This window comes from Pyxicephalus adspersus, chromosome 3 (genome assembly GCF_032062135.1).
Source record: "Pyxicephalus adspersus chromosome 3, UCB_Pads_2.0, whole genome shotgun sequence".
NCBI classification, from domain to species: Eukaryota; Metazoa; Chordata; class Amphibia; order Anura; family Pyxicephalidae; genus Pyxicephalus; species Pyxicephalus adspersus.
In genome coordinates, this window is record NC_092860.1 from 43760806 (window position 1) to 43782882 (window position 22077).

At 35.7% G+C, this 22077-nt stretch overlaps 1 protein-coding gene across 3 annotated transcripts in view; it reads right to left on the reverse strand.

Annotated features, from left to right (window-relative positions):
- The window catches only part of ADAMTSL1 (ADAMTS like 1), a 429836-nt gene that overhangs the window by 45475 nt on the left and 362284 nt on the right, over positions 1 to 22077 (reverse strand). For all 3 annotated transcript variants that reach the window (XM_072404398.1, XM_072404399.1, XM_072404401.1), the window contains 2 exons: positions 12271 to 12400; positions 317 to 527 (listed from right to left, as the gene is read on the reverse strand). In XM_072404398.1, the coding sequence (XP_072260499.1) occupies positions 317 to 527; positions 12271 to 12400 (341 nt within the window). The remainder of the gene's footprint in view (positions 1 to 316; positions 528 to 12270; positions 12401 to 22077) is intronic.

Sequence of the window (22077 nt, forward strand, 5' to 3'; positions counted from 1 at the left end):
TATACACATATTAATTCATTGAGACGTAGTATCTCTCACAATGGTAATATTCACTGTGTAGAGTAAACCAAGGCTTACACAAAGTTCTTTATTAGGTTTTTTATTTTATTGGTAATACCCCATGGGTATTGCTCCCAGACTTTAAAACATAGCAAAAGTCCCAAAAGAGCTCCAGGACTACATAAATGCATCTAAGAAACACATAGCTTCCCAAAATCTACAGCAGTGACTAAATAATTTCAGAATGTGAGACTATAGTTAGGAAAATGAATGTTTTTACAACTTGATTAAAATTTTGGTGGATGTTATTTCTTACCGGTTTCCACTCTGTAGTGTACCAGGAAGGTGGGCAGTCAAAGCGATTACAGGCCTGCACCAAAATAGGTTTAGGCTGTCTACAGACATCATCCCCCAGAACAACGGTTTCATTAGTTTCCCGGGACAGCAGATGAGAACAGAACACATCCCTGGTCTGTAATCCAACTCCACAAGTCAAGCTGCAGGAGCTCCAGTTTCCAATTTCCCACCTGGTGGAAAAAAGTCATAGCATGAAATATTCTGATAAACTGTGTAATAGAATCTTAGGTGTCTATATGTATTTGCAAGTTAGGCATGGTAAAATTGAAGACTGACAAAACTGGATTTTTTTAAACATGAGAATTTCGGCTAAAGTATCCATACTTCACTCACATCATAATGTATGGTGACTTAAGCATTTGGAAACACACACACACACATATTTATTTACAGTATAGTAAACTGTCAATTTTCCCAGTGGAAAGTATTGTTGTGGTTGAAGGTCAATCACAAATGTAGTGACCAAAAAACTGTCCAAGTGGCTTTATATAGTTTTGAGTGGGATAGAGCCTCCATTGCCAGGTTCGGATCTTACCCTCTAGGCAGACATCATAAATTAGTTTTATCTTTCCACGGGCCTTTTTACAGTATGTGAAATGGCTGGTGTGGGTGACTACTGTTGGTGTTTTGTCATCACAACTTTTTCCAGAGACCTAGATTTGACTTAGCTTTTACACGGTGTCATAATCTGCATATCTTTAACAACTATGCAAAGCCTGATTAAATAGATTTTGCAGAGAATGAGTGTGTTTCAGGATAGGAAACATTTTAAAGCTCAAATTGATATACTTATCTTAATACTTCTGAAGTATATAAATTGTTTGGTTAACTCAACTGGTTATAATAAAGAATAGTTATATATAAACTAAATAACATCTAGGATTTTAATACTATGCAAAGGCTAACAAGAAATGTTCTATTACCCTAAAATAAACTTACATATTTAATGAAGATCATCTTTAAAATAAATCAGACAATGTTACACCACGTTTCTCAGTGTTATTGTAAAGTATAGTTAATTATAAAACAATTAGTTGATTGACTATTTAAATAACTAAAAGATTAGGAAACAGATAAATGATGCACTATACAAAGTGGGGGTCACGTTTTTTCAGATCCAATCTTGTACAAATGGCAGCAAGAAATTCCACATCAGTGAGAGATTTTGTTTTCAGAACAAAAAGTTAAGTGGAATAATCATGTCTTGCCTTATCACCCATAGTTTGCCTAAGTGTCATATAAGGGGGCTAAGGAGCAATGAGAAAATGTGCTCAAAATGGGCAATAACTACAAGCATTAATGTCTCACACATGTGTGTAAAAGTGAACTTAGCACCACTCTCCTGACATTGCTCATTTAGATGACTAGGAACACGTGTAGACAATAACTTAACGTCAGGGCTAAAGTGGAGGAAATTGCAACCAATTGTACAAATGGATTACAGTAATTCAGAGCATAATGACAGTGATCTGACACTGTACAATAAAGAATATATTAATATAAAGATAAAACCAGTAAAAAGCAATGCTGTAATCCTATAACTGAAGTTAGATTAGAGAAAGGAAAAATAATGGACTAGTGCTTTGTAAAATAAGATAGTTGTAGATAAACATCACCATTTATATCACAAGAGTCATTCCACAGGGACTGGGGGAAAATTCATGATACAGTATCATTATTGTGAACCAATATACATTGAATGTGTAAGAGGTTTTCTATGACAGTGTTACAAAGACAAACTGCATATTATAAAGCTGGAATAAATTATCTAGAGTTTATGAACTAAGTGTGTTTTTAAAGAAGTCTGGAAGATGTATGTTAAGGCATGATCTCAACAATAAGTTTTTTTTTATAGAACACTGCATATTATGTACGTTCATATATCACTTATCTCATTCTGGATGGAGATACATAAGTGATCACATATAAAACCCCAACAAGACCAATTCACTGTGCCCTCAAGAACAATAAATTGGGGTTTACTATAAACAAAAGTTAAAGTCATGGCAGTTGTCACCCAACCTCTCCAATATTTGTTGGACTTTGTGATAAACATACCACTATAAGGTGATTCATTTATATAATTTTTGTTGAGGGGTACTTGAAAGCATGTGAAGGTGTAGTATTATGAGTACTGTAGGATAGACACAACATGGATCTGTAACTTTTTATGTACAATGTGTTGCTGATCTGTGATTCTCAGCCTGCCCTTGAAGACTTTCCTACCCAAAATTCAAATATAACTTAAAATATTTGCTTGACGAAAGTACATTACTCTCTCTTTTATTATGGCCTAGGAATGAAGACCTGCTTAGCAAAGATGGATCAGGTTGAAAATGTTACAATGCTTATCAGATGTTTATAAGTATTTAATGTTACACAAGTAGGATTAATTAACAATTTTTATGTTAGAGTTTCAGCGCCAATGCATCAATATTCTTTGTCCCCTGAGCAAAAGTTTCCAACTGAGCTGTATAAAGTTACCTAGTTAGTCAGGTTGAAAAGGACATAAGTCCATCAAGTCCAACCACTAGGGAAGTAAACATATCCCAGATATAAAACCCTATAAGACATAGTTGATCCAGAGGAAGGCAAAAAAAAAACAAACCCTGGTACAATTTGCTCCAACAGGGGAAAAAAAATCCTTCCTAATTCCATGAGGCAATCCATAGTAGTTGCTGAAACTACTTCCTGAGGGAGCCTATTCCACATTTCTACAGACCTTACGTAAACTCATTTTAAGCGATTTTTTTTACTTAAAACTGTGGAACCCTACTGCAGCAATGCTCAACATGCACAAGAGTCTGTTCATTGCAGCACTGTGGCATGTCGGGAAGTACAATGAGCTGCAAAACCTCTGAGCATGTGAGTTAGAGTGTTTTATCGTAGAAGAGTACCAGTAAATCATGTCTGGATAAAAGGCCTGTCTGCTCACCAATTGTGTATGTGTTGAAGTTCCACTTATAAGTGTGTTTACCTTTAATATACATCACCTATATTCCATGAATGTGTTGATTTTAGCATTCCCAGTATACTGCAAGTTTCACAACTTTGTATTGTGGTAGGCACGTAATCACAATGCACATCACGCCACATCTGAATAACATAACATGCCCTAATATACATGCATTAAAAGGTATGAATCAGGCATTAGACCATGACTGTTGAGCTTTTCCAACCTTGTACTACACCATGCAAGTAGTAATTTACCTTAAGTTATCTTAAATGTATCTTAAAATTAAGTAATATCTTAAAATCTGCTCTTAAAGGTTATTTTTTTTACACCACAACTGGTTTTCTTCTGGGGCAAAAAAGATAAAAACATTGAATATCTTTAACATACCAATCTTGTAATACTATTTCTTTTTTTATCAGTTTAGTATAATGTATTTTATTTAGTGATACATTGCAGCATTGTCATGTGGGGAAGAGATACTTTCCAGGTCGTCATTGTTTCCAGTGGAAAACATGGACTGTTAAAAATAGAAATGTGGAGATAATTAGCCATGTGTAAAAAATATGGACGTGCTCCTTGTTTGTTTTTATCTTGATCACACATTTTCATGAATGCTGTTCTAAACAGATGACATTGGAGAACACACGTGAACATTCTGATTTCCATGCCTGTAAAGCATCTGTGTTAAGCGCACTGTTCCATTACAGAGGATCATAGATCTGCATAGCGTGAGCTGACCCCCATCATCCAAGACTACAAAATTGCTTTGTAATGTGTGCTAATCTGTCCATGCAGTGATTGTGCAAAACCAGTTTTTATGATTGCTCAAAGAGAACTGAAATGTACCTTTTCCATCCAGCCAGATATAGAATCCCTGACCACATAACCTTCAAAAGCCCCACGCAAAGAAATTAGGATATAGCTAATGTTCCAAAAGGGTTTCAATTTTAACTCATTCAGATATGCTATTAGAAAATTCATCTGTAAATAAACATCTGTGAATCACAACTTTTTGCTCTCTGTTAATTATCTTACAAAAAGCTTATCCATTTAAATCTAAACATATGGAATGGTGTACAAAGAAAAATCTTACAGTGACCGTGCCTCATCAAAGCTAACTACAAGTTAAACTGGCACATAGTCCCCCGAAGGCTAGCAAAATTTTACTGTGGGGCTTATGCCTTATGTTTCCAGAGTTGCTGCTCAGTAAGCACATTTACACATATATGAAGGGTCTGTCCCCAGCATTAAAAGATTTTGGATGAATGTATACCAACTGGTCTACACAATTTTGAAAAAGGGAATATAAACCCACATACGGCTGTCCTAAATCTATATCCCTGGGACTACACTAAAGACCCAAACCCACTAACCTTTATATTCACACTACAATAAAAAAAAGTCATGGTGGCCCAGCTCCTATATAATCCAGCAAGTTATGCAAACCGAAAATCGTACTGGCACCTGGTCATTGAAAAACTTGCAGTCACGCCTATGATTTAATAAAGATGTTTTCCAAGAAACTGTAATACCTCTTAATTGACAAACAGTTGCAATACTTGTTTATTCTGCTCCTACATTTAAAACTTAAAAGTTTTAAAATTTTTAAAACATTTAAAATTAAAGTTTGCTACCCTGCCGCTTAGGAACTTCTTCCAGCATTCTGGACCAGGCAGAAATGATGATGGTGGACCAGACAGAGACCAGGAATGACATAGATAAACACTTTCAATTCTTTTCAGATTTGGACAGTCATGCAAGTTCTGGTGAAGACAAAAACAATCTTAGAAGTGCTTTAAGCGGCCAAAATTGTGGATATATACAGAAAGGAAATGGTAATGATTCAGAAAAAATGGGTTAAAAATAGTTTAATAATTTAAATACTAGTAACACCTTTCCATGGCACTGCATATATAATGAGACTGAGGATGATGTGACTATGTTGGGCAAGAATTTGTCCAGCTGAGAATGGTAGGTAAAACAATAGTATTTATGGTATGTGTGTATGGTATGTTATACTTTAGGTATAGGTATAGTATGGTATGTTCTTAAACTTGGTATATGGCTTTCCAACATGGGGTGTGATCCATTAATCATGTTTTATTTTTTAGTTATGGTAAAAAAAAGAATTAACATATTAATTGGGTATGTTGGTGTAATTTTGAAATCTTATTTTAATTATTGTTTTGAGTAAACCCATAGGTATTGAAAGTAGTAAAGCAAACTTACACAAACTAAAAAAATAGCAAGGTTTTAACCTTCTGGTCTCTTTAAAAAGTGATTACACAAAAGGGAAAAAGACAAATGAAGGCCCTAATTTGTTTTTATTTACGTTTCGATTTAGGAGTTAGTTTTTGATCACTTTTGTACATTTAGTAAAGTCATTTTTTCTAAACTTCAGACATTCAGAAATTCAGATTTTAATTAAACAAAAAAATTGAGGTAACACACATTGTGAAAACACTACTCTAGAAATAAAATGTTAAATTAATATATTTTACACTACATTCAATTTGCTATAACCATTTTTCAGTTGAATGTTCAGGTAATAGATGTGACATAAGGTAGCAACCAACAGTAAAGCTATTGTCCAAAGAAATCTTTCTAAAAAAAAGGAACAATTTTACATGTGGGCAAGTGAAAAGAAAAATGAAATGAAAGAAGATGGATAAAAGAGAGTATGGTACACTGTAAAATATTACTGTTGTCATGGACAGTTTAATGTTGATTTGTGACTATCTAGGGTTGTGAAGCCTTTAAAGTGGGTTTTTAGTGGTAGTAAAAACTGATTATTGCCACACAGAAACCTCAAACTGTAGTTGCAATATGTTCTAATTAACTGTATTACTAGCATAATAAAACTGGAATCAGTGGATATTTGGTCAGGTGGCCTGCTTTAATGGCTTTAGGCTGAATGTAATATGTATGCAATGAGAAAAGAAGACAACCAAAGTCACTTCTTTTTTTTTTTTTTTTTTTACTATAAGCTTCTATCTTAAAGTGAAAATAAAGTCACACTTTAGCGATTTAGACGAGTGGTTACTGCAGAAAGGGACAAGCAATGTCCATTCTGCAATAACTGCCCTTATCTGCCCGATAGCCATCCAAATTTTGCTGAACTGTGCATGTGCAGCTCAACATTGTTTGCCAGGGAAACCCAGCACATCCTGACATTTATTGCATGCGCCATGAATAATGTCACACACGCTGACATAGTGCTTTGTTTACTAACAATAACTACCTATATTTTAGAATAGGCAAAAAAAAATACCCTTTCTAAATATTTGCTAAGACAGTTAAAGTCTAAATTCCAAAGGGTGTAGCCTGAACATAGTGGCACACGTTTTTAAGAGTTCCGGCTGCTTCCTCTTTTAATTCACTCACTAGAGATGCAGGTGAGAAATTATGTCTCGAGTCATGAGTAGTGCACAGGTGATCTGGGCGTATATATTCACTTTTGATCTGATAATATCAGGCGCATGCTGTGATAATTTAATGCTGCATCACCAAAACAGAGTCAGCCCTTGTATTAGACCATACCAGGGTGAGACCAAGAGGATGTGCAGTACATATCTGGCTATTGATTCCTGGCTGGCTGATGCTTAGTTTGGTTTTATTACCTCTTATCTTAATTCCCATCCATTCCCATCCATGGATTCCCATCCATTTCACTTGCCCTCCATTTTTCCTTCTTCTTCCCTTTTTCCACTGGAACTGGGACTATAAAAACTGGTATTATAAAGAAAGGGAAAACATTGCAAATGGGGTAATCAAATGGCATGGGATTCTTTTTCTTCTCTTGCTAAATGCCTCATCTTTCTAGTCTGTTCAAATCAACTAATAAACTGGGGGGTCCGAGCAGTTACTGACATAACTGCACATTGTTTGGCTTTGTTGGAATATTTTTCTCTGTTTGATCTCATAAAATGCTCTGCGCCTTCTCCTAATTAAAGAAGATTTTAAGTCTGTTTTGAAAAGACAGCGAAACCGCCTTAAAAGTGTAATTCAGGACTACAAGGTAAGAGATGTTGCAGTCAGTATAGGTAATTTAAACTGAGTGCTAATCCCTCTTGCATGATCAAGTTAACAATAATAATTTGATAGGTCTGTGCAGAATTTGGGGGTATCGAACTTTGCGCTTTTGACATTTTTTCTTCTTGTACATCAATTTTTGTCAGTGTTCTTTATTTATTTCCTGTGCTAAAGTATGTTTTAGGGATAAATGTAAAAGCACCACATCTCCCAAAAGCCTGAATAAGGTAATAGAAACAGTCTTTAAGAAAAAGTATAATACGGCTAGAGAGCACATCTCCCTTTAAAGCAAAAAAAAAAAAAAATGCTGATAAGGCAGTCCTATGCCTTTACCATATGAAACAAGAGTTTTATACATGTGCAGTATCTTACTAGATTTGTGTTATATAGAGCTGTCAACAATGTAACAGCATACATTTTTTTGGTGAAAACAAATCTTGTCCCTGTTTACATAAGTTGTCATCATATCAACAAAACATCACATGGAAAAAAAACTAGCCCTTATTGCTGAGTAATATACAAAGAAAAACATATCACACAATTTTACAATTTGTATGCATATGTGACAAAGAATGTTAAAGTCTGCATGCTAGATGTTCTTTGATCTACATTGTTTAATTTATTGATCTGAATTTACGGCAGCCCTATTCACTTTTATCATTGTCTAAGGCAAAACACATGTCTAAACATGTAGGACTTGACCTTGTATGACAGACAAATGACACGTCTTTTTCAATTAAACAGATTTCTAAATGCCTGGGGTGGCAACTCTTAGACAAGTCTGCCAAATTTCAGGCCATATAGACAATAAAAGAGAATAATAAATACATAAAAAGGCACTGATTCAAAATATGGGTCAATGACCACCTAAGAACTGATTTCCTTGCACTTTCTGGCTTTTCTCCCTGCAGCCTCCTACATGACACTCAAAGCAGAAGGTGTCACCTGTCAATGCTGGGAAATGCCAAAAGCCTGTCCATATGGAGAGGAACAGCATCGGTTCCAACTTGTACACCCTCCCTAGATCTTAATGAATTTTTTTGTTTTACCAGGGAGTTCAACTTTAAGATATTGCTGTAAAATACATAAAATAAAAAAACTAAATAAAAGTCACACGCCTTTCATTGAATCTTTATGAAAAATGACTGCTAGCAAATAACTGCAATCAAAGCAGGCAAAGTTACTATTAATTCAATGAGTAATTTAGTTAAAATGAATAAAAACATATCAAAAATACACAAGTATTTAGCTGTTTGTTGGAGCACCCCCTTAAAATAAAACTAGAATAAAGTTTCAGAAATTGCCTGGTATTTCCTTTGAATCCAACCATCTGGCTTCTATTTCTCATAATATTTCCACATCCCGACACATCTCACAAATTCTTTTCACACAGTAACCCACGCTGAGTGATTGAGCTGCTGTGGTCGTCTATTTCTGTATACGGTAGATGACTATTTAAATACCACAATCCAGATCTTGGTCTTATTAAACTTTTGTTTTAAAAAGGTTATATTTGCTGAATAATGTTATTCTTATTTAAATAAAGAACATGCAAAATGAAGTTTACAGTTGTAGCCAGTTGAGCCTTTTTTCCAATAATTAAAATAATTTTCGCAAAAGGATTTAGCAACTACCAGAATGTGACCAATAATTTTATAGATATAGTATTTCAAAGCTTATTTAGCAAACTATGGAGCACTTATATCACTGGCCCCTATCAAAGCGTAATCAGTAAGGCAGATGAAGGTGCCATTGTATTTAAGTATTAGACATCTGATCTTACAGGTACAGAATAACTCATACTAACAATGACTGCTAAGCATTGCTGCTCTTGGCAAATATTGTTCATGGGCAAAAAAAAGGCCATAGAAAAGGCCATAGAAATTTCCCATAGAAATGTATGTATTTAAAGGTCGATTGTAATATATTTTTAACCAAACTCAGAGAATGTCAAGTGAATTCCTCTGTTTTGGTCTTGCAAAAGGTTTGCACAGTGTATGGCATGGCAGTTGCATTTATAGAGCAATGGCTATACCAATACATTTCTAGAGCAATACCTAAAGCAGCAATAGTTGCCAGTAGTCGTAGCATTGCCCCTGACCACTACAACCTCCTCAGGGTTCTTGAACCCTTTCCTCAAGTCTTATCTCCGCATTTCCCTATTGAAGGCTTTAAAACTCTAAGTCTAAACATTGTTCAGGTGCAACTCTACTTCCCCCATATGTTGTTATCCCAGTTTTAGATCCACTTCATGATTTAAAAAGTATAATAGTTTTCACAATACATGCTCAATAAATTGCCCAGTGAGTCCAAAGTATGATGAATAATGAATTCTCAGATACGTTAATTCTTCAACATCAAAGTTAGAAAATGTAATGTTTGCTGTTAGTTTATAGTGTATCCATAAAATATTTATCATAGGTTTAAACAACTCATGATTCCTGTAGATCAGGCAGTTGTAGGTCACTTAATCAAATTGTTTTTCAAAGATCTAGATAAAAGAAATAATGCTTACTTGGTATTACAGCTTCATTTATATAACAACATATATATATACACAATGCCCCTGATTCATCAAGCAAAATCGGATTATCGGTCGCGCATTCGTATTAGCGATCCGGAATCGTGCGCGATCGCGCTATTCAACAACTGAAAAAGCTCGCGCACGGAGCCGCGCTTATCCGACAGCTTTTTACTGTGTACGCGCATACTCGAGTCCGGACCGCGGTAATCCGCGATCGCTGGCCGCGCGTACGTTCGCGCTTCCAGCGAGCGCGGATTTCATTGATGAATCAGGGGCGTTGATGGAACTTTTGGACAATTTGGACAAAATTAACACACTACCCTCTCAAATTTGAATGAACTAGTAAGAAAATATTGAATTAATCCAAGCAATATCCCAGATTTAGACTCTTTCTGCACCAGGTCTACACAGAGCAAATTGAAATCTCTCTATTAAGGATAGAAGTGATGATCTGACAGGAGTTCTCACTGTATAGTCCTTAAGTAAAGGAAAGTTTTGGCTAGACACACATAATACAATATAATATCTTGTGCTCTAAATACAAGATTCAGTTTGCTGCAGTTTGTTCAATACGCCTTTTAGCTTACCTCTGACTATGCCATTTTCACAGCCTTGAGAGCTGCACTTTCAGAATTCAGAATAATTTCTAGTCTACCATTCCTAGGTAATATGAGTTTATTTAGAGCAGATGAAAACTGTTAAGTCTACAAATGTTTGAGCACTTAAAACAACAGGAAACTCTGTTAGTGGATTAGGCACATATTTTCAGCATGTTTTATGATTTAAGCATAAAAGTTGCCATTTGATTACTTTGCATTTTTTACAGAAAAAAAGGTCCCCACTCACAGAGACAGAGGTTGTAAATCTAAACTAAATATCCTTGCGAAGCTCTCCAAAGCTGTTCTAAAAATAATAAAATAAAAACCCATAAAGCAAATACTTTTCAAAAAGTATCTAAGTAGTCAGTATAGATGGGCAAATTGATCCACCAAATGTAGGTTTTAAACTGGACCAATCTGATTTGAAACAAGCAAAACATTTTGAATAAAGACTTGTCTGTTGGCATTTAATCCATTTTTTTATTTTACATTAGCAGGCATAAAGGCTAGAATTCCTATAGCTGGAGGGTGAGGAACAGAGGGGGCCCAGCCATTCTTATATCAAACCATATATGCTTCAGCAACAGCGGGTGGCCACTTCAAAAGTGGCATCCATGGGTTTGAGCTGGAGTGAAGCATGTTATTTTTTTAGTGCATAATCTAAATATATAAAATCTTTTTACTAGGAGAGAATTTCATCCCTGAAGGTAATTTCCTATAGGAATCTACAGGATTCATGCCACATAAAACATTTGCTCTTTTAAATACACTCATACTAGTTGAAACCAATGTTCATGAATAATATAAAATGACAAGAAAATAACATCTACGTTGGCTGTTTTTAATGATAGAAGTGTGCACATTTTTGGAATTGTATATTTGCAATTGCCAGCCTAGAATTAACAGCCTTCATCATTGTAAAGGTGCTATGCTAAAGAAGAGGAATGTTAACTTAGCCAAGTTAAAGCTGAACTCCAGGAAAATATTAAAGAAACACATTAAAGCAGCATTTCATAGTTCTTCTTTAAACATATTAATTTGGTTTGGTAATATCTTCTGTCATCGGTGTCCTTAACTGCTGGTGCCATGCTAGAGCCACAGCGGTCAAGCATGAAGCACTGCCAACCCCAACCATCCCGTCAATAAAGTACGAGCAAGCATGTTTGGCATGCTATATGGGTATCTTAAAGGTGAAGGACCACTCCAATTGTAATAACAACCTTTTAAAGCAGTGCACAGACTGACTGGCAACATAGGATATTTAGTTTTTTTTAGGTATGTCTAAACTTTCTATCTGGATTACATAACAAGCATTATTTCTGGTGGCACAATATTAAATAATAAGCATAGGATGTATTTAGACAACATATGCCTAAACCTAAAGTCCTTTCTTAATTTTACACATTGATATAGCACTCCATTGGCTCTATTTTTCAAACAGAAATCTTATATTCCCTCAAGCAATCAATTAATGACAATGAATAATATGAACCTAGAAAATTCCCACCTGGGAACGTTTAGGAAAATGTCAGATTTCTTGTTTTATAAATAGAGATCCTATGTGTTCTTGGCTGGATTCTGGCTTCTTCTAGTTGTCACATTCAGTTATAGCCTGTTATCACTGTTAAAGACTCTCATAAAAGTTCAGTAGAGAATATGATTTTATCAGTTTAAAACAAATTGTTCATTATACAATAGAAACAGAAGGAGGAAACAATAAACTACATACTTATTAGTATATTGTATTACATAGTATATCATAACAATAGTCTGATGAAGAATAAAGCATGCAGTGGACTTACCTTGGCGGACATGCTTCCATATTGCATGTTTTTAATAGGGGTGGAGGTCGTTTGCTGACCACACACAAACTTTCACCCACTGATAGCCCTGTCTGCTTGTTCAAGCACACTACTATGGCTTCTTGTACACCTGCAGAAATGTAAAAAATCTCTTTTATTACAATATCCAGGAAAATAGATCAGACATAGGCAAGAATAATGGCTGCCTTAAAATATAATTCATAGTTATATGAAGAATTAAAACCATACAATGAAGCATTTGCCAAAAACACACTGATTGTTAATTGATGAGAAATAGGTAAACTATAAAGCCTAAACGTGGTGAAATAATAAAATACTGAAATGCAACTAGAAACAATACTGATGCCGTTAAAATGGAATCACTTGTGCCTGGCACTAGATAAATGATTCCCAGTGTGTGGGATAGTGAGTAGGAAGTGAAAAGAAAGAGTGTGAGTTTCTATATTTCACCTATTTTTGGCAGTCAAGGCACATAAACCAAAGCCAAGCTGAGCTGAAAGGAAACACTCTTGTGCCAATAAGCCTCTAAAAACGTCACCAGATTCCATAACAGACAAGTCTCGAGCATGGTAATTTAATGCAGAATGCAATGTGTGTTTGAAAGAAAAAAAGACATTTCGACATTTATATGTTTGGGTTTAATCAGCAAGATATTTACTTACTTGAAAGGGAAGTTGGGAGCAGTAAGGGTTTTAACATTGGCTGTAGTGCTACTAGGTTCCTTTCAACAGGCAGCCAGAGATGAAAATCTGCTGCAGAACCATGTGTATATTCAGGTGATGGAGCCTACAGTAGGTATTCATGACGCTTTGTGAGTGTTGGCAGTGTGAAACTTGACAAATCTCATTAAGTTTAGACATTTGCTATGCGGGATTATTGTAAAAAGCCAGGAATAGAGGGCCAGCAGCTCCAGCTGTCATTGGACTATAACTCACATCAATTGTATGTAGCATCTCCATCTGGCACATACTGCCAGCATTTCAGCCCAACAATAGTTGAAAATCACATGTTGACAACACATGATAAATATACATACTGTGGTCATATTTTGTTTTATTCTGGCAGTAACCATAAAGGAGAACATTTATCAGAAGCATTTGATGCATATCTGATTCCCAAGAAGTCCTCGGCTCCGCTTTCTGCTCACACTGTGTGAATTTTTAAGAAATCTGGGAGGTTTTTTTTCAACTGTTCTACAACCAAAGAGACATGAGTAAGATTTGTCTGTATTGTGAATGGCGTCTTTGTCATCCACAGACAAATTAGTATGTGGCTAGAGAAACAGAATATATGCTTGCAGCTCTTTTGTTCAGCACACCATTGCACACTATTTATGATGCTGATGATGCGACCACCCATAGGGCTCAGGAGTTTCAATATGTGGTTAAGGGAACTCTCTGCACTTAAGCAAGAAAACATAAAAATGCTTTACTGTATTTACTACAGATTTACTGTAAAACTACAAACATCAACACCTAGAAACAGAGTAAAAAAAAACAAGTAGTTGAAGTAGTCCTACCTTCAATATTACTTGTTTTACAAAACAGAATATGCCCAGCACACTCTAAAGGAAACTAATTTTTGGATATTTGTAATGTTTTGTTACTGTTTCCTTGTTCAGACATGACAGGTTTGTATACCAAACAAAGTGCAGTATCTACCAGACAGCTACAGTTTTTAGCGATACATTTCTGACCAATGGCTATGAATAAAAGTCAAGCTCCTGCCAAAACTGTTTAAACATTTTTCCATAGAATGAGAACTTCTGTAAAAAAAATGTATTACTGTGTGTTTACACTAGAACAGGGGGTGTCAAACTCTGGCCCATAAGGCCTTTTTTTTGGGCCCCCAAAGGAATCCTAAATATGAACTGCAGGTGGCCCACCAGTGCTGGTCTATAGACCAGTGGCCTCTCTGCCTATGCGTGGCCCCGCATTGGACTGTTTTCTTGATGCGGTCATATTTCAGTTTCAAGTTTGGCCAGCGACTTTATCTAAGTTTTTCATTTTGAGTTTGACACCCCTGTACTAGAACGATTCCTCTCACTTTCTTTTTGTTTTGGTCATACAACTGTAGAGTTATGAGTTGCATTACTGATATAGATCTGTATTAGCCCCAAGTTATAAGATCTGTATTTGTTATTAATTTTTTGCATCTCTGGGTTCCATTTTGAAGGAATTTAATTGCACTTTTTTGCTTACGTATTAGGCCTCTTTCTGCAAGGTGTATGATAAGTCACTTAACAACTTCTAATTACTATAATCTAATTACATTTGCATTCTCAGACATTATTTATTCACATGAGTATATTATTATGTTTGTAGTGAGAAGTAATTAAATGTCCAGAATGCATTGACATTACTGTAAAAAACCCTTTTATTCAGAAAAAAACACTGCATAACACAAATTCTAAATCCTCATCTGCATGCCTAATTTATTATATGTAATAAAGGGCTTTTTAAAGTGGTATCTATTGAAAGGCAGCAAAAAATATAATAACTATCCATTAACATGAGTAAAGGAAGACATATCACTCCCCAGTCATCTGTCTAATCATTGTTATTGTTATTAAGGAATAAGCTAGCTGAATTACTGAAAAACTATTCATACCTGCTCACTCTCCCGTGTATTAACAATGCATGAGAACTATATTTACTTTGTAACACAGTAGAGTGCTATTCACACCATGCTGAAAAATAATATATGCTTCTGTTTTAGTGTGTGGTCCATTCAGTTGTGTTAGCATCCTTTGAGGAAAGCACCATGTAAAATGACAAATGTCTGATTAGCATTCTAACTTGCCAGCACAGTGACATGAGCCCCCAGCCTAAACAGTCAGTGGCCCACGCCAGTCCAGTCTTGGTCTGTGATAATAATTTACACAACCATTGTCTGGGTAGACAGAAAAGGACTGGTCTATCAAGTGTCTTTATTGTCTAGCTTTGCTGAGCTTTTTTGCAAATATTTACAGTGTAAAATAGCAAGGCATTTTGGTACCACTAATTTTGTTTATTTAATTAGACTTTTAAGATAAAAAAAAAAAACATAGACATGAATAAGGTGTAGTGAAACTACCCTGATTTTTTTTTTTTCACCCCACACCAGCTCCTCGTAAGGCCTATTACACATTGGGTTATCTACTGACAATTTTGTATTTGAATTACCAATAAATTTACCACTAAGCTGTCAGCCCCAAAACACAGTGTACAATATTCATCCATTTTTATCATTGGGGATGGGGATAAGGTGAACTATAGGGACACACTAAGGATGCCCCAATAGATGGGACTTTCTAAAAACTGGATTTGTTTGATCATTTGCACACATACAACATGACTTTCCAGGCAATTATCTTATTGGATTGGTCACTGGGTTCAAAATTATCCAGAGTGAACTGGGCCTAACTCCCACACAGTAACCCCAATTACTATGCCTAAAGAGCAGAAGCAACACGCAGCTACCAGTCTCCGGAAGGTTGACCTCGAACATCGTGTCTTTAACCTTGAATAGACTGACGAATTATTCTTCGTCCAACGTGGCAACAAAGCCCTGTGTTTAGTGTGCAACAACACCAACAGCACTTTCAAGTGGTCGAATCTCAAGGGGCATTTCGTTTCCAAGAACGCACACACGTACAGAGACTACACCGCGGAAGACTGAGGCTGCTCGCTTGCAGTCATGGTTGGAAAAAACCTTTCCTTGGACACCTTGTTACTTCTGGCCTAGTGTGCCTTCTTGACTTCCTGAAATGGCCTAGTAGTCCAAAAAGTTTGCCGACCCCTGCCTTAACATAAAGCCCCCCAACAATTAAAATAATCTTGAACCAAACCCTTTATACTTTAGCTGATCCTACATTTAAATAAAAACCCTTTCACTTAAAGAACCTGACATGTATGTATAAGGCTGCTTTGCTAACCTCCCCTTGAAAATGCTAGTGACTGAGAACACCTGTGGATATAAGATATTCTTTTTTATTTCTAACTTTTTGTTTGCTAAATACTTTTTCAGTGTCAGGGAGGAAGGTGTATTGTAGTCAGACTCAGTTAGCACATTATCATTTTCAAAGGAATGACAACTAAGAAAGTACAAAAGTAATATAATCAAAATAAATAAAAAAAAACCCAATTCCAACCCTACACTTAACCTTAAACACTCTACTACTAATAAATTTAATTCAGTAAAAAAAATCTCCAGGATTCCCCCAACTCTCCCAGCACTGCCTCTCTCTCTCTCTCTCTCTACAGTAAAACTACTGCAGTATAAACAAGACACCCCCTTCTTTGGAATATTTCAGTTTCAGTGATGATGATATCATCCCCTGCATTCTCAACCCAGACTTCCCCCTGAGAATCCTATTAAACACCTATTGCAAAGAATGAATCTTTATACATATCTCAGCTCAGAATTTAACGTGAAAATGATCAGTTTCTACTGGCAAATGTCTGGAGCTTTCTCACATGGGTAAAGAACACTTAATTGACTTTGCTTGAGTGCTTCTTTGTTGTGGAACAATGGATGATGGAAGGTAGCTATGAAGCTGATGCGATGAACACTGGTTTACTTTTTGGCTTTATACTTCCAAAGGAGTGTGTGAATCATAAGAGAAAGAGTGGTTGAAAAACTACAAAAGTTTTGGAAGGTAATAGTTCTTATATATGTGTTTCAGCTGTGTATTTAGCTGTTTGGCCAGAGTTCATCTTTAAGTTCTTCCAGCTGTGTTGGACTGAATTTAGTTAAGGGACAATGATCAAGGAATTCCTTTAACTTGCTATTGTGGACCTCAGGGTGTAAGGTTAGGGTAAATTATATTGAATTGGAAATTGTGAATCAAAAGTTCGAGATATCTTGACTGAATGCAGTATAACTGTGCTCCTAGCTGTTAAGTGTTACAAAAAATGATTATTTATTCTTTATTTTATTTAATTTGTTGTTCAATAATTACAAACTGGTGAGCGAGAGGCTCTTTTTTTTGTTTTAAGCAAATATGAAAGTTATTATTGCTCTTTTATCATAATAAAGACTTTATTCTCAAGAAAATGCACAGAAATACAGTTTAATAACCACTGTACAAACAACCACCAACTGCATAGTCTTTTTATTACAAGAAACTTCTACAAAAATTGTGTATCAATGTGCTAAAAAATAGTCTAAGCTACTTACGGTAAAAAGAGATAATACTTCTAAAAACTTCCCCTGAATCCTTACATGGGGAGAGGCATGTATAAACTTCTTTTAAAATGATGTAAATAAAATATGAGTCCCATATTTTGGCATTTTGGATTCTATGATTAAACACTATGATAATAGTTACATACACTTGCAAAAACATGTGGAAGCCACACTGCTTTGTCTAGGCTCCTCTGTAAAGGTGGTCCCTAACTCTACGCTATTAGTGTTCCTTCAAAGGAACATATATAGCAATGAATACATTGGAGAAGGTAAAACCAGAGGTATCCCTTTAAGGAGAAACGAGAAACACATAAAATACAGTAATCTAAACATTTCCAAGAAACAAAAATAGTGGCAAATCATTACATGGGAAGTTACAGAACTAGGAAAAGATAAAATGTGTAAAACATAAGTTTGAAAATGTCTGACTAGTGCTCCAATAAAGTAACCATTAAATGTTATAATCATCTTTATATATTATTATTATCTTTTATTGATAAGGAAATTGCAAATCTTTAATGTAGTTTTAACTATTTTTTTTTTAAACATAAAATATAATATTATTATATGGAAAGTGCAAATACCTGATTTGGTTTTACCAACTAGGATCTATGGCAGTACACTTGCTGCTTTTCCTTCAATTTCAAACCATGAAGACAACAGTAAATGGAATACAGGCACTCAGCTGTGTTCTGGGCGAAGCTGTTCTGTGCCATAGTAGAGGTTTAGCATCTACTTATCTGGAAATTACTGTATCAGGACAGGTAGCATAGAATAGCAAATCCTTTGGTAGTAACAATAATATAATCCATATTTTTGGTAAACAAATCTAATGTGTCATTCAACCATGTATTGAATTTAATGAGTTGAAAGTAAAGAGAAACAGTTTTCACTCTATTGTATTTTAAATTGTACATTCATGATTATATCTCGTATTTTATGTGACTTTCTTGTTTATATAAAATCAACATTTAGTACACTGTGAACCAATGTCAAAGGATACACAGAGCACTACAAATAATTTACATTCTGTTCTGAGCTGTGCAGAGCAGAGTAAAAGATGGAAGGCAAAGAGGTGAGTTTTCTGAGTTTTTGGGCTGTGGGGAGATCATAATATAGGGGTGACTAAAACATTTCCACCTGAAAAAACTATAAACAGGAGAGAAGACCCGCAGCTGGTGGGGGTTTCTAGGTTAGTTTAGGTTAGGGGGCTAACTTATCATTACCAGCATGCTACTATTACATAATTATGACTGCAAGGCTCTTGAATACCATAAATGCACTTCAAAATGTCTTAAATATGCTGCTTGAAACTAGGCCATATATCAATTTAAAAGAGGTTGTATAAGATTTACCATTTAAACACAATGAAAGGTTGAAACATTGCACAATGTATTGGCAGAGCTTGGAGACTGAACAAGGTTCTGTATGATGAAATCATAATGGTTACTGTACTGACCACCTGCAACAGGTTATAATGGTTTCACACTATGGTTAACTACCAAACAAAAAACACCTTGTCATCTCCCCATGTACAGATTGCAAGTTTAATACAATTCCTTTCAGCAAGTTTTGAATAATAGCTAGGAAAGAAATTCTTTTGAGTGAGCATTTAATCAATGTGCACTGCACTGACCCAGCATCTGAATAAATGGAAGCTGCTGTTTTTAACTCTTGTCATTTCATACAAACAGGATATTGGAAAGAGCCAAGTGGGGGATAAAACAAAAAAACAGCTGGTGGGAAGGATCAAAAATTATGGGCAGAAATGACAAATTCTATGTAGATCGCCAAGTTTCTAACAAAGCCGAGCCGAGTACTGTTTATATCTTACAGAATGGCATAATTGTTACATGATATCTGATGACAGCGCTGGGAAATTGTGAAAGCAACATCAGGCTAAATTACTAACTAGTTCCTTCTGGTTGCTACCTCTACAAGGTGAAAGGTTACATGTGAGACGATCCAATTTCATCTCTTGAGACAGTAAAAACATCAAAATTACCTTAAATAGTCTTACTGCTTTCATATAATGAGAACAAAAAGTCTATTGTCATAGACCGCAATAAACAATATATATATATATATACATATTATTTTTTGATCAACCATTTTGGTTATGAAAGTTGTATCAATTCATGGTTGGTAAGCCCCCAACAATTAAATTAACCTTGAACCGAACCCTTTACACTTTAGCTGATCCTAAAATTAACCTAAAACCCTTTCAAGAAGAATACATGTTTTTTTATTCAGGACAAAGCAATAAGTTATCTATAAGATATACCTACCTTTCCTATGCTGCCAATAGGGCACAGGGCTTTCCTGAGGCTCCAATCAATCTAAATGTCAGAGGGGGGGATAAATCTTAGCTTTTCACTTTTCAGGAGTAATTGAAAAACATTTGGGAGGGAAACAATTTAATTTTAAAAAAAAGGAAACACCGACACTACCTAATGATTAAAACGAAGAACATGGTCAGGAATTCAGCAGTAAAATTACTTTTTAAAGAAATAAATGAAGTGACACCCCAAATAGCTAAAATTCAAGTGTGCTAAAACTCCAGGTTTTCAAGTCCAATATTGAAGACCATCAAACAAGCATCAAAACAAGCTAGCCCTGGAATGCCTACCCCCCCAGACCAATCTTGCATACATGTCCAGATCATTATCCTGGCCCCACCATTAACAAGGTAGAGTACAAGTTTGTATCATCAATAGCTAGATATCAGAAATTAAGCTAACTGTGGTGGTGGACCTAAAGGGCACTTCTGGGCCTCCATTTGGAAACTAACCTGAGTAACCATTCTCTAACACCTTACAAGCCTCTGCCCACAGGTGTTTTCTGTAATATTCTATCAAATGATATTTGATAGATAAATGTCATATAACTTCTTCTTATATTTCTTCTACTGGCATTTTTAAACCTTTACATTACACTGTGTCCTGCTGGGAATATTTCTTTTCATTTTACTGCTTTTGAAATACAATAAATAGTGAGGAGAAGTCTCTAGAAGGAAAAAAAACTCCCATGTAAGACAGGTGTAATCAGGACATTTGACCCCACTGAAGGAGTTCTCCTCACCACTTTCTTTAATGACAATTCTAAAATGTAGGATTTCTTCTTTTCTGATTCTTCTTTCTGTGGGACAATTTTGGCCAGGACAACTGAAAGTTGAAAAATTCGAACTGGGAAGCACAGTGTAGCTACTGGGAAACAGATGTCACCTCATAAGGAAGTGTCTGAACAAAGGCCTTCATTGCAAGACCATTAAGGATTATTTTATTAAAAGCTGTATATTTAATAATATACAAAAAAAAACTTTTGATAATACATTAATATGGAAAAAGGGGTAATGAAAAAAAATAATTTAGTCTAGGAGTGGTGTAGTTATATCATTATATAAAGCTGCAATACCACCCCTGCTGGAAAAGTCATTTGCATAGAAGTCTAAAGAATTTGTGTGATCTGCCTAAAATATGTGGTTAGTGCCGATTTGAACCCACATCATTACTGTTGTTGCCATGCCTATTCTGACTTAGCCTTGATGACATAAAAAGAAAACGATCCATTTGTCATAAGGATTAGGAATCTATTGTTCTAAATGTAATGTCTTCGTTATTATGTATCCACACTGGTCAAAGGCTTTGGTGACTTTCTATATTTGATCATGTCAGATGACTTGTATCACCATGTCTGAATCATCGCACATTAAATTAACTTCAGGAGGGAACAGGTTGCCATGAAAAAATGGACAGCGTAACAACACATGTATTACCTTCTCCCATACCTTCTCAAGCCGCATACACACGTGCAATTATTGTCGTTGGAAAGGATCTTTCACGATATACATATATCACGGTTCTGCCTTATGGAGAGGGGAGGGGGAGAACAACGGAGCGACTCCCTGCTGCGCACTCTCCTCCTTCCCCTGAATTATGATCGTTCGTCGTCCATGGATCTGCCAGGACGGTCGTTCAGACGATGGGCACTGTACACACGCCAGATTCTCGTCTGATATCGTCCCTGAGCCAATTGTCGCGGGAGAACCATTGGACGTGTGTACGTAGCTTTACACTTATATCAGGGTCATCATGGTATTCACATTTTGTATGTGAATTAATTGGCTTGAATTGGAAATCCTTGTAATTACTGCCAATTTAGGATATGTTCATGTGTGTTTAACCAATTGCATTTAAATGAAGTATCATGTGATGTAGTTTTACTTACCCTTAAATGCTCACAGTTTTAAAAACATAACTGGGTGGAGTTTCCTGAACATAGCTAAACTTACTCTTGCAAACACTGTTTGCTTTTAATTCCTTTGGGACTACCAGCCTGAAAAATAACCACAGCCACATCAGCTCCAAGGTAACCTGTTCCAGTTCAGTAGCACAGTAGATTGAGTGAAGTGTGTCAAATGGAATTACAGCTTTTTCTGTATATGCAGCTGTCCATAGGAATGAGAGTTTTGTGTGTCCCACTGTTTATTGTGTTTATGTTTTCACAGTGCAGTGTCACCTGCTTTACCACACTTTTATAGGCACCAATGTTTACTGTTTCACGAGAGCAGCAGCGATCTAATGGGAAGACTTCTTTTTCCAGAAGGCTACTAACTAC